The sequence below is a fragment of the Salmo salar genome, chromosome 10, assembly GCF_965601325.2.
Source record: "Salmo salar chromosome 10, fSalSal1, whole genome shotgun sequence".
Taxonomy (NCBI): Eukaryota; Metazoa; Chordata; class Actinopteri; order Salmoniformes; family Salmonidae; genus Salmo; species Salmo salar.
In genome coordinates, this window is record NC_138300.1 from 100,189,286 (window position 1) to 100,202,080 (window position 12,795).

Below are 12,795 nucleotides of genomic sequence, written 5' to 3' on the forward strand. Positions count from 1 at the left end.
GCAGTCAATAAAGTTCAGATTGACATGAAGAGCTCAACAGGAAGAGTTGTCAGTCAACTGATTTGTGTGATAATCATCCCACTCGGCACAGATGTCAGTTCACAGTGAAACATTTTAACATTTGGTTGAGTTGTCAACTAATGTAAATCCAACGTGAAATTAACAAAAAAATACGAATTATGAAATGTTTTTATGATGTGGAATCAACGTTGATTCAACCAGTTTTTGCCCAGTGGGATGTTCATCTAGCTCACACAAATAATGACACACAGGCAGGCTTTCGTCTGTTATTTCAAAAACACAAATCCTTTATTATTTAAAATACATATATGATATTTACACATTTCTTTTTACAGCATAGCGTAGTAAATGGGTGAAGACGAGTTGACATGGCAAAATGAGAAGACATTTCTCAGCATCAGATCTTGAAGAACACACACAGAACATCCTCTAATTTCAGCATGTCCCATTGTTGCATCTGAATGTGCTCTATCGTACTATCCTGAGCTGCCATTGTGTTTGGGCCAAACAGTTCTCTGTTTATCCTTGACATGAATAGGGAAGTTGTGGTTCTATTGTGAGATCTGTTACATATTCATAACTAAAACAAATTTGAAGAGGATGAATGCAAAGAAGACAAGAGTTTCATATTTACTAAAGGAGATGTCTTGCGTAACACATCAATCAAACATACTTCGGAAAGAACATTATACAGTTTAAATGTGTACAACAAGCTGGAAATATTTAAAATAACGCATCTATAGTGTTACAATTTTTTGAGTTAACCAGGCAAGTCAGTTAAGAACACATGCTTATTTACAATGACGGCCTAGGAACAGTGGATTTACTGCCTTGTCAGGGGCAGAACGACAGATTTGTACCTTGACAGCTCAGGGATTCAATCTAGCAACCTTTCGGTTACTGGCCCAACGCTCTAACCACTAGGCTACCTGCCGCCCCATATGTCAATGCTTTTTGCTGTTCAATCAAAAATAGCTTTCAGTGCAAATAGTTATCACTCTTTGAACAGGAAAATGTAAGCAGTCAAATGTAAAATATGGTCTTTCTTAACCATATGTAAATATATCGTACAGAAACTCCCAAAAATGTCAAGAGTTGCAATGAGGCTTTCTGCTCCTCTTTGTAAAAGAAACAACATATATAGTAAAACATCACAGCGACACATTAAAATCCAACAAAATAACATAAATAGACATCTTCACATGGTGGTTAAAAAAAGGCACAAAATGGTGGAGAGGTGTCCTCTTTCACTTCTCTGACTCCCTCCATCCTCGTGCATTCCTTCCAAACTTGTAGACCAGCCTTCGTCCATCTACACGTTCCAGGATTTCCCGTTTGTAGTAATATCTGGAATGATATAAACAGGGACCTTAACGGAACAGCAAAATGACTTCCTTCTTAACATGTGAACCAGGAAATAAACATGAAACCACCCTAATCCTTTCAGTCTCTACCTCATAGCTCGGCTGAGCTTCTCGTAGGTCATGCTGCTATTGTTCTTCTTCTTGCCCCACAGCTGAGCCACGGCCTCTGACTTGAGGAAGCGGAAGACGCCCTCTGTCCGATCCTCCCACTTGATCAGGCCTGGGTTCCGCTCTGGGTTCAGCAGAATGTCCCTAATGAACTCCCACAGGTGGGTCCCCCGGGGGTCTGAGGAAAAACACAGAGGTGGTGGAAATTAGAACCATCTACTGCCATCTACTATCAGTTATAGCATTGGCGAAATGTTGAGCATTTATATTAAAATATATGATTCGATTGTATTGAAGATGTTCATGTAAATACTACTCACTGTGTTTTTTGACCTGATGAGGGCGACTGTGAGATCTATTTGTGTCTGAAAGTAAATTTAATACACAGATATGGTAATTTAGCAGATGCTTAAAACAAATAAAAATTAAGACATTTAATACATTTGGTAAAGGTGGCAATCGAACCCACAAGTTGGTCTAGCATCATAGTAGTCCAACCAACTAACCTACAGCAGCAGGTAGCCGAGTGGTTAGAGCATTGGTCCAGTACCCAAAAGGTCACTAATTTGAATCCCCAAGGTGAAATAATCTGTCGATATGCCCTTGAGCAAGGCACTTAACCCTAAGTGCTCCAGAGTAGCACTTGACAATAGCAGACCCTGGCTGTGACCCCACTCTCAGGGGGAGTTGGGATATGCAAAACGCTTTCCAGGATATGCAGTTGACCTGGGTGGGACAAAGCAAGGCCTAGAACCTTTAATGCGTAATATGAACTATTGCTAGCTGGCTCCGAGACTTGGAAACGTCCCGTTACCACACCTGACACCACTTACTTAAACATCTGCCCATTTCTAGTTGTTAGATCTACCGATCCCATTTTTTTCAGATATTGTTCACAATTTGTGGAAGCCATCTGATGTGTTTCCAGCTCTGAGTATCAGTAATTCAATTATAGCTTGTCAATGAAAGATTACTTAATTTTTTATTTATTTAGTGTGTGCTTGATCTTGTGAATTCTGAACTGTGTAACTCCTACCTATCTTCTGATCATTTCCTCACAATCTCCCAGATGTCTTCTTTCCAAATATGGCAAGTTTTTGCATGTCGTAATCATGTAATTAAACATGAATAGCAGTTACTTTTGAGTGTGTCTATTTAGGCGGAAATCTACATTTTGCCATTACATTGAAGAGGAAGTTATAGGATTAAACATACCGGCTATACGGCGGAGGTACAGCCCATTAGCGCTAGCTATTGCTACCTACAGTAGATATAGTTTTTATTTTTTTACAAATCAATACTTGGAGTCAAATAAATAATATTGCGATATGTAATTGAATCGATTTTTCCCCATCAATAATCCACACATGTTAGCCTAACCTTTGTACCACTGTCTTACGCATTTCAGATTAATTCCATGGAGCCCAACACTGTACAATTACATGGGTGTGGGGAACATAAACAGGATGAGTTTGTTCAGTTATATTGTCATATATTGTTTGCTCAGTGACGTTGTGGTGATGTAGTTTGGTGATAAGGAGTAGACTCAGCTGCCTCTTTCCCAAAATGATCACTGAACGTTCATGGACTTTACTCAATAGCCTTGTATTGCCACTCTGTTTGCTCAGTAATATAATAATATATGCCATTTAGCAGACGCTTTTATCCAAAGCGACTTACAGTCATGCATGCATACATTTTACGTATGGGTGGTCCCAGGAAATGAACTCACTATCCTGGCGTTACAAGCGCAATGCTCTAGCAATTGAACTTCAAAGGACCACGATGAAGTCATATTTTCTTTGGGGACTAAGCTATTGTAGGTCGATGTCATCCCTTGGATCGCTGCTCGTTCCAATTAGTGTGTTTACATAATGTTTTGTAGGTTTTCAGTCCTCATCTTTGGTCTTGTTTCTTACCTGGACTGGAGGGAGTGGGTGAGGCCACAGGTGCAAGGGATTGAAACGAGGGATCGTAAATATCTAAAAAGTAAAGAAATATCAACAAGTAAAAAATGATGCTGTCTGTAAGTTAGTTAAAAATTGTACCTTTCTCCAAAATTCTATCCATTCCAATGTGGTACCTACCTGCAGGATAGATGCTAGGTTCTGTGAATGGGCAAGGGAAATCTACTAAAACAGGAGAGCACATTAAGCTTGCATGTACACTTAAGAGGCATTACATTCATTTAACATTTTAGCAGACACTCTTATCCAGAGCAACTAGAGTTACGTGCCTATGGCTCAAGGGCACATCGTCAGATTTTTCACCCAGTAGGCTCGGAGATTCAAACCAGCAACCTTTTGGTTACTGGCCCAACACTCTTAACCTTTAGACTACCTGCCGCCCATCTGAAGAGTTTAGTCTAATCACAGACTAGTTTCAACTTACATCATTTATTAATTAACTAGTGTCAAACAAGTTGAGACATGCATAGATATGTAATAACTGGAGGAGTTTCTTAGGGATGACTTGAAGAACATGACTCTGTGTGTTCATGCATGCCAGTGTTTGTCTATGGTGCTTTTACCATCTGGCTCTGATTTGATAACGTCCAGCGGTGAAAACTCCACACCAGGATACTGACCTGTGTAGGGATGACATGGAGAAACAAGGGGTCATTTAAGGGCAATACCATTACACGTACAGTAACAACATGGGCTTTCATTATTTAGTGTTAATCAAACTTGATATTGAATTCCTAAATCCTTGATCCTCCTACGCTGGTACAATTTGCTGTTCCTGTTTTTTTGTGGTATTCTAACCGCCTCAAGTGTTAACTGAAATGAAATACTACCATTCAACATTTGATGACCTAATCTATCACAGTATGTTTCAACAATGCATGGCCTGACCTGGCGTTCATTCTGATAAACATAACAATAACAGAGGACATTACAGCCCAGTGTGTGAACCCACCGCTCCATTTGAGCTCGGTGAGGCTGTGGTAGAGGATAGGCCCCACGGTGCCCGCAGCACGGGTGAAGTCCTGGTAGGTCATGCTGCACAGCTGACGTCCGTCCACATCAAAGTTCTGGAAAGGGATGGTGGCAGCGTCGATCTGGTGCATATCCAGCATCTGCTGCAGCCACTCCCACACCTGATACTTCGACCAATACTGAGGCTGGGAGTCCTGGGACCACAGGCGACTGGTGTAACCAGGCATCACTGTGGAAACTGGAGTTAGGGGTAAAGGTAGAGATTAAGTGTTATTTTTCATACTTTGAATGTGTTGGGGGTGTAACAAAAACATTTGAACTCTGGCTAGCCCAGGTATTTGTAAATAATTAAACCAGCAGAGCAATTCACTGAATTGAGCAACCAAACTAGTCCTCACTGTCTGAGCAGGGGTAGGAGCTCCATGTTGTCGGCAGCTGGCTCTCAATGCTGGCAGTGGAAGGGATGCTCATGATACAGGTGGTATGACGGACCATGGTCCAGAGCTGGGGGAGAAGACACATACATTCAGTATGGAGTAAAACCCTGAACAAGATGATTGGTAGGTTACATTGTAATCACACACGGTGCAAACAAACTGTGTCTTTCCCAAATCTGGGTATCTGAGTTGAGATAGGGTATGTTTCTATATGACGACATTGACAGATGTGAAACAGGATGACAAAGAGAGTCAGTGTGAAGACAGCATGGGAGTGATTGGGTGACATGCTCGCCGTCCTTAACGTGTATTTGCAAAGTGATGGATCTGTATGTCTGTCTGTTTTGCATACATAAAGGCCTATTTGTTCTTCTGATAGTTGAATGAAATGAGTCAGTCACACAATGATGTGTTAATACCGGAGAACTCGACAATTTAGTGCAGAAACGCCTGCAGGACATGCATGATTGACAACCCAGATACAACAAGCTCTTCCTATAAATTACATGTCTATGTTTTAAATATATTAGGTTACAGTGCAGTTCCTTTTTTTCAGAACTACATCCCCTTAGGATGTCAACACATATTAATAGTGCTGTGATACCTTCCCTGTAGCTCAGTTGGTAGAGCATGGTGTTTGCAACACCAGGGTTGTGGGTTCGATTCCCACGGGGGGCCAGCACAGAAAAAAAAAAAAATGTATGAAATGTATGCATTCACTACTGTAAGTCGCTCTGGATAAGAGCGTCTGCTAAATGACTAAAATGTAAATGTAAAAAATGATACTCAGGTAATTATAGTTGCTAATGCCAATTAATGAATAGTATACATATGAAGGAATGCTTCATCGAGTATGCAATATGCAATATGCTTATTCAATAGGGTAGACAATAGCCGTTATAGTTCTGTATACTGGAGAAATAAATGAAGAAATAAAACACTTCCCAATGCCATGATCAGATCAACTTTGACTGTAATGACACGTTTAAAGTTTAAAAACAAGTTCAAATAAAGTTCTAAAGAATTGGTAATGAAGTGTTATTGTAAAAGTAAATACAACATAAATAGTATCAATCATTAGTTATTTGAATATCTATGGGAAGACGTCTGTAGTGCACAGCAGGTGAACCACTGTATCTTCTCCGTAACCCCACCATAAAGGACTGCCCGTGAAATGTTAATAGTGTCCCAACAACATGGCTACATTCATTTAACTGTTGTTGAGAAAATACTTCACCACAACTATATTTGCATGTTATATGTAAATATACAGTACATTAGAATTGCAGGTCGGCACTGAGGCCAATGACAAGGTGGAGTTGTTGCAGCACTGTACTTGTAATGGCCTGGTCACATGTTTTACTGTTGTCTAGACTGTAGTGCATTTATCTCGACTTTGTGGAAGAGAATGCCTACCTGGAGTCTAACTTTTTGGAGCATCTATAGTAAATGTATAATTTGAGATCAATTATTGTTCAGTGATAGGTGCTTCCAGGGACAGCTCATCTCAAAATCAGCACACTTTTGAAATCTGAAAACATCTTAATTTTGGATTGAATATTTAATGTGACAATGTAATCTGCTTTATTATATTGTAGGAGCGTATTATAAACAAATATGGTCTGTCTGGGAAAAGTTGTCATAGTGCTCATCTGCAGCTTCAGTTTGACAAACAATATACTCAGCTCTTTATACTGTGACCTATATTCAGCTTCTCTTTATTGACCACTACCTGGAAAAGGCTGGATTATGATGGCCAATAAAAACAATGACACCAAATAACTGTACAACACCATGTTTTACAGTACATGACCTATGTGGGCACAGTGACAAGCTGAATGAGAAACATAAATTATACCAAGTCTTCCTCAATTCTAAACAAAAGCAGTTTCCCAAGAACAAGATCCCCGAGTGAGATTTCACTAGAGGTATGTGGCACTTGGCAGTTTAGGCCATGGCTTTGGTTCAGCTCAGGATGCCAAGTCTCACCACCTGCATGCTTTGTGTTAACTCTCAGTGCTGTCTACTATTTGTCTGCCTACCGTCTGGTCTGAGTAGTCTGAAGACTGCTTGTCTTCATGGACGTAGACTGCAGGTATTGTATTTCCTGACCGTTTAGTTTGGCATGTCCCTATCATCAGGTAGCAGTTTCTATTTACTACAATCTCCTGGTCTGTTCAAGATTAACTTATTAATGATCCAATGTGTGAACTATTCAGTAGTGAGTAATACAGTTCCATGTTAGCTAGACAAAGCTTTTGGGAAACTTGCCCCTGATCAATATTCACTACCTGTGCATCTTATCAGCCCAAAAAATAAAAAACGAATTGTATAGATAATTACCTACAATCATGATGATAGGCTTACAGATGAAGGAAGTAAACAGACAAACAAATGATCACTGACCAATGTAACTTTTGGTAAGCAGTAAACAAGTGCAGGCAGGTCACACTTTCCTATACTGAAGCTTCTGGAGAATCCCTCTGTGGAGTTTTATCTCAACGGATTTAAGTTACAACCCATGTGAGGTGATTACAGTACACTAGTGTGTAGATGTACTGCACCTTGTCACATATTACTATGATATACAAGCATTTCACTACATTCGCAATAACATCTGCTAACCATGTATATGTGACCATTACAATTGGATTTGATTATAAAAGGAGCTTACCAACATTTGTTTTACTTCTCTTTCAAAGGGGCAGTTTGTATCTCAAAACAAAACAGATCCCATGAGGAGTACATTTGTCCATGATCACATTTACTTTGTAAACAAAAGTGTATGCCATTTATTTTAGGACTTCAAATGCAAGCCACACAGTTATTTAAAGCCTAATGTATATTCAGTCATCTTCTTTAACGCTGTATGTACGGCACTGTAACAGTTTTTTCTAATGCTCAATGAGCATTACAGGCAATCAAAGCTTGACACACAGTTAGACAAATGAATCAAACCATCACATTCTAGTCTGAAAGACACCTAAAGTTGTGCCTACATTGCTTTGTTACAGTTCGAATACCCACTGTCTGCATAGCCAAAACACCAATTCACTTCTAAGCCTAGCCATTTCAACCATTGTTTTGATTGCGCTATTGTGTCAGTATAACAGCGACTAACACACATAGAAGCAAAGCTGGTTGCCTAGCAATGCTCAGCATGGTTTCCTACCAGAGCTATGGACTGGGTTCCGACCAGGATGGGAGGTGTCGTCTCTCTCTCTCTCTCTCTCTCTCTCTCTCTCTCCTCTCAGTTGACTTCAGGTAGGTGAGGTAGCTAGCTGTGTTTCTCTACACAAATGAGTGGAGTGTTATTTTCAGTGCTAGAAGCTGTACTCTTTTGCTTCCCAAAACTTTAAAAAAGTTCCAGCCCACACACACACCAAGGTGCTGCCCCAGCAGTGGTTATTTTATGCTGTCAGCTTCCTTGTCCTATCCTTATCCCTCCCCAATTGGCTACCAGGACATGTTCGGGACAGGTAGGAATTTGCATACGAATAGCTGAGTGAATTACAACATCTGACATACTGTAGGTGTTACTTTCACTCTTTGGGCTCTCTCTCTATTCTGGTCTCTGGTCACTCTCTCGCCTCTCTCTCTCTCTCTCTCTCTCTCTCTCTCTCTCTCTTTCTCTCTCTCTCTCTTTGTTTCTCACATGCACGGCCACACACACATACAAACACAAAATGTCGCAAGGTGGCATGAAGTTCACATTGTCTCAAACCTGATGATGTTTCTGTTCTCAGAACATTTGGCTAAAGATAGACTCTGAAAATATATTTTACTAACCCTTTCGAAGCTAACAGCAAGAACGATGGCCAACATGTTCCTTTTGTATTACTTATACACTTACTTTTTTTTAACGTCCTTACGCATAATTAGATTTCCTTCGACTAATTGTCCATTAGAGAACCCTGTGTTCATATGAATACTTTGGGACATTGAATCAGTGTAAACATACTGTTTGCTACAGTAACAAAATTCCCATTATCTGATGTTTCTTCTGATGAAGAAAGAAAAAAAGGGGGAAAACTGATCTGTGTGTCTAGGACACTACAATGTCTCATCTCAACAGGAGAGCACTGTGGCTGGAGAGTGGAAGATGCTTTGACCAGTCCTGTGTTGTGGATACTCTGTTCTCCTACCAGCACCAGCAGTTTGAAGGTGACACACCATGCGGTGCTCAGAGCTTCTACCTATATGTTTACACTTCAACCTAGTTGTTTTCTTCTGTCTGACACAGACACCAGAAAAACACATGAGCATAGTGAGATGATTGTTCAATATGATCTAATTGCTGCTGGTGCCTTTGTTAGAGCTGATGTGTGACATGCTGAGAGCTTCTCCTGCTGCTCTTATCATGTGATTCTCTTTGTCTGTTCCATGGAAACCGCATTAGCTGATTGATAGAGATAGAGATAGTCATATTACTGTGTTATTCAGAGATCCTATCATGCCTCTATTCAAATCCACCAAACCCTGTTGCCCGGGCAACCTAATTATCTAACAGAACATGAATTACTGGCTAATTAGACAGTTCAATGTTTGAGTGACTTCATGCCTTTGAGATTTATATTTGATGTATCTTACTTTGATCTCTACAAACATAGTTTGAATAACACAACAGTAAATACAATCAGAATACTGTGTATAGAGAATTCAGTTCATCACATGCAGCTCTTTAGTCAACCATGTCACCCTTTTACTTGCAGTAGTTGTTTTTTGAAAATGATCAGAAGAAGTACAAATAGTCTTTTTTTGCTTGTTGCCAATTAGGGTTTTGACAAATGTAACATTGCCACACTCATCTATGTTCTTAAAGCACACAGATAACTCTCTTTGGAGTTCAGCAGAGCTTAGATTGGAGAACTAAGAGCTTCATGTCGTTGACTGAACATTTAGAAACGCTGAAACTGTCTAATAGGCTGAAGCAAGGAAAGTCAGAGAGGGAAGTATATGTCAAGTTTCTTCCAACAAAGTCTATCCATGTCATACATGAGTCACATGTTTACCTAAGCAAAGCTATCATTCTCCAACAAAACTCTTTCCTTATGGTAAGGGAGGGACAGAACTGTTTGATATTAATGACAATAATAACAACTTGTAGGCCAACTTATTCAGTCCTACAAGAAAAAAATCGCAGTATGTAACGTATGTCATTACATGTATAAATCAATACAACACAGGTTTTCTATGTTTCAAATCAGTTTTCCCCTTCCCCTGTTGGTCCCCCTAGATTTTGTTCTCTCCTTCTCTCTGTTGGTCTAATTCACTGTAGATTTTGTTCTCTCCTTCTCTCTGTTGGTCTAATTAACTGTAGATTTGGTTCTCTCCTTCTCTCTGTTGGTCTAATTAACTGTAGATATTGTTCTCTCCTCCCGTTGGTCTAATTAACTGTAGATTTTGTTCTCTTCTCTCTGTTGGTCTAATTCACTGTAGATTTTGTTCTCTCCTCTCTGTTGGTCTAATTAACTGTAGATTTTGTTCTCTCCTTCTCTCTGTTGGTCTAATTCACTGTAGATTTTGTTCTCTCCTTCTCTCTGTTGGTCTAATTCACTGTAGATTTTGTTCTCTCCTTCTCTCTGTTGGTCTAATTAACTGTAGATTTTGTTCTCTCCTTCTCTCTGTTGGTCTAATTCACTGTAGATGTTGTTCTCTCCTTCTCTCTGTTGGTCTAATTCACTGTAGAGTTTGTTCTCTCCTTCTCTCTGTTGGTCTAATTCACTGTAGATGTTGTTCTCTCCTTCTCTCTGTTGGTCTAATTAACTGTAGATTTTGTTCTCTCCTTCTCTCTGTTGGTCTAATTAACTGTAGATTTTGTTCTCTCCTTCTCTCTGTTGGTCTAATTCACTGTAGATTTTGTTCTCTCCTTCTCTCTGTTGGTCTAATTCACTGTAGATGTTGTTCTCTCCGTATTGCCCATGGGGACATACACTACATAGCCAAAAGTATGTGGACACCCCTTCAAATTAGAGGATTGGGCTATTTCAGCCACACCTGTTTCTGTCTGGTGTATAAAATCAAGCACACAGCTATGCAATCTCCGTAGACAAACATTGGCAGTAGAATGGCCCGTATTAAGGAGCTCATGACTTTCAACGTGGCACAATCATAGGATGCCATCTTTCCAACAAGTCAGATTTATACATTTCTACCCTGCTAGAGCTGCCATTGTCAACTGTAAGGGCTGTTATTGTGAAGTGGAAACGTTTAGGAGCAGCAACGTCTCAGCAACGAAGTAGTAGGCCATACAAGCTCACAGAACGGGACCACTGAGTGCTGCAGTGTGTAAAAAACATCTGTCCTCACTACCGAGGTCACTCACTACCAAGTTCCAAACTGCCTCTGGAAGCAACGTCAGCAAAATAACTGTTAGTCTGGAGACTTAAGAAATGGGTTTTCATGGCCGAGAAGCCGCACACAAGCCTAAGATCACCATGTGCAACGTCAAGCGTTGGCTGGAGTGATGTAATGCTCGCTACCATTGGAGTCTGGAGCAGTGGAAACATTCTCTTGACTGATGAATCACGCTTCACCGTCTGGCACTCCGACGGACGCATCTGGGTTTAAAAAGTGAATCTGGGCGAGGAGAGCACTACTTGCCCGAACGCACAGTGCCAAATGTAAAGTTTGGTGGAGGAAGAATAATGTTTCGGGCTAGGCCCCTTTCCAGTGAAGGGAAATCTTAACACTATAGCATACAATGACATTCTAGATGATTCTGTGCTTCCAACTTTGTGGCAACAGTTTGGGAAAGGCCCTTTCAGTTTCAGAATACCCCCGTGCACAAAGCGAGGTCCATACAGTAATGGTTTGTTGAGATTGTTCCAGCAATGTTCCAACATTTAGCGGAAAGCCTTCCCAGAAGAGTGAGGTCTGTTATAGCAGCAAATGGGGGACCAACTCCATATTAATGGCCATGATTTTGGAATAAGATGTTCGACGAGCATGTGTCCACATACATTTGGCCATGTACTGTACTGTACCTGGCCTTAGTCCTGGGAGGAGCAGGGTGGATTGCTGCCCTCTGCTGGCTTAGGTAACTCTCTGCAGTTCTCTACTACATGTGACTGGTACCAGTTCCCATGACACTGCTGCCTCTGAGGTAATGAATGAGGAAACCCAGCATTGCCATGATGGTCTCTGAGAACCCCCCTGTCCCCCTTCCTCCGTCCCCTGTCCCCGTCCCTGTGTCCCCAAGCTATTCAGCCTGGTTGGGAAAACCCACTATTGCTGATCTCCAGCTCAACTCCCCAGCTACCCTCCGCTGCCTATTTGTAACACAGGTGCTGTTTGCCGGCTGTTTTGGAGCAGTTTTCATCTTACTTGTAAAGGGTAAAGTCCCTCCAGGGTGTAATTTGGGGGCTTAAGTCGTGCTTGGTGCCGTCCAACTATGTACGGCTGACCAGATTTGACTTTTGTAAGATTAATACGCACATCAGCGGTGAACTGGAGTCGCAAGCTATTCATTACAGCCGATGGCTTGGCCTGTTTTTCCCCTCTCTCCCTCTCAACTTTATCCCTTCTTTCCCCTGTGTTCAAGTCTTGCTTTCACTCCGTCGGGAGAAGAGTCGAGTATTTGGCAGCTCATTTCATGCATCTCTGTTCCGCCTTTTCCGGGTGGATGGGGGTCGGTTGATGATACAGAGGTCCATTGGGGAAAATAGGAGAGAGAAAAGAGAGACAGAGAAGGAGAGATCAAAGTCTGTTATATCAACTCTTTGGAGGCTGTGTGAATTGCCATACCAAAGGAGTGAAAAGTAGAGTGATAAACTGTACATACTACTTCTTTCACTTCATACTTCTAGATTTTAAATAGATACACATATTCCTATATGAAAGTATACAGCGCTACAGTTCTACAACATTTAATCATACAGTGCATTCGGAAAGTATTCAGACACCTTCACTTTTACCACATTTTGT

At 40.9% G+C, this 12,795-nt stretch overlaps 1 protein-coding gene across 2 annotated transcripts; it reads right to left on the bottom strand.

The window, feature by feature from the left end:
- Positions 1 to 285: 285 nt before the first annotated feature.
- Positions 286 to 8,321, bottom strand: ehf (ets homologous factor). Of its 2 annotated transcripts, none has more exons than XM_014125120.3 (9): positions 8,042 to 8,321; positions 4,831 to 4,936; positions 4,413 to 4,670; positions 4,024 to 4,080; positions 3,581 to 3,622; positions 3,413 to 3,475; positions 1,814 to 1,858; positions 1,476 to 1,671; positions 286 to 1,368 (listed from the first exon to the last, which is right to left on the bottom strand). In XM_014125120.3, the coding sequence occupies exons 2-9, from the start codon at positions 4,925 to 4,927 to the stop codon at positions 1,269 to 1,271; spliced, it is 858 nt and encodes a 285-aa protein (XP_013980595.1). In that variant the 5' UTR covers positions 4,928 to 4,936; positions 8,042 to 8,321; the 3' UTR covers positions 286 to 1,268. The 2 variants fall into 2 exon arrangements, with proteins under 2 accessions (XP_013980595.1, XP_013980594.1); XM_014125119.3 differs by having other exon boundaries at positions 3,581 to 3,625.
- Positions 8,322 to 12,795: the final 4,474 nt, after the last annotated feature.

What these genes read in the sequence shown, in the direction of transcription:
- ehf (XM_014125119.3), bottom strand. Translation starts at nt 4,927, where the DNA reads ATGGTCCGTCATACCACCTGTATCATGAGCATCCCTTCCACTGCCAGC. An exon ending in TATCAAATCAGAGCCAGATG is followed by an intron (nt 3,626 to 4,023) that starts GTAAAAGCACCA and finishes CTCCTGTTTTAG; the next exon opens with TAGATTTCCCTTGCCCATTC. An exon ending in ACCCACTCCCTCCAGTCCAG is followed by an intron (nt 1,859 to 3,412) that starts GTAAGAAACAAG and finishes ATTTACTTTCAG; the next exon opens with ACACAAATAGATCTCACAGT.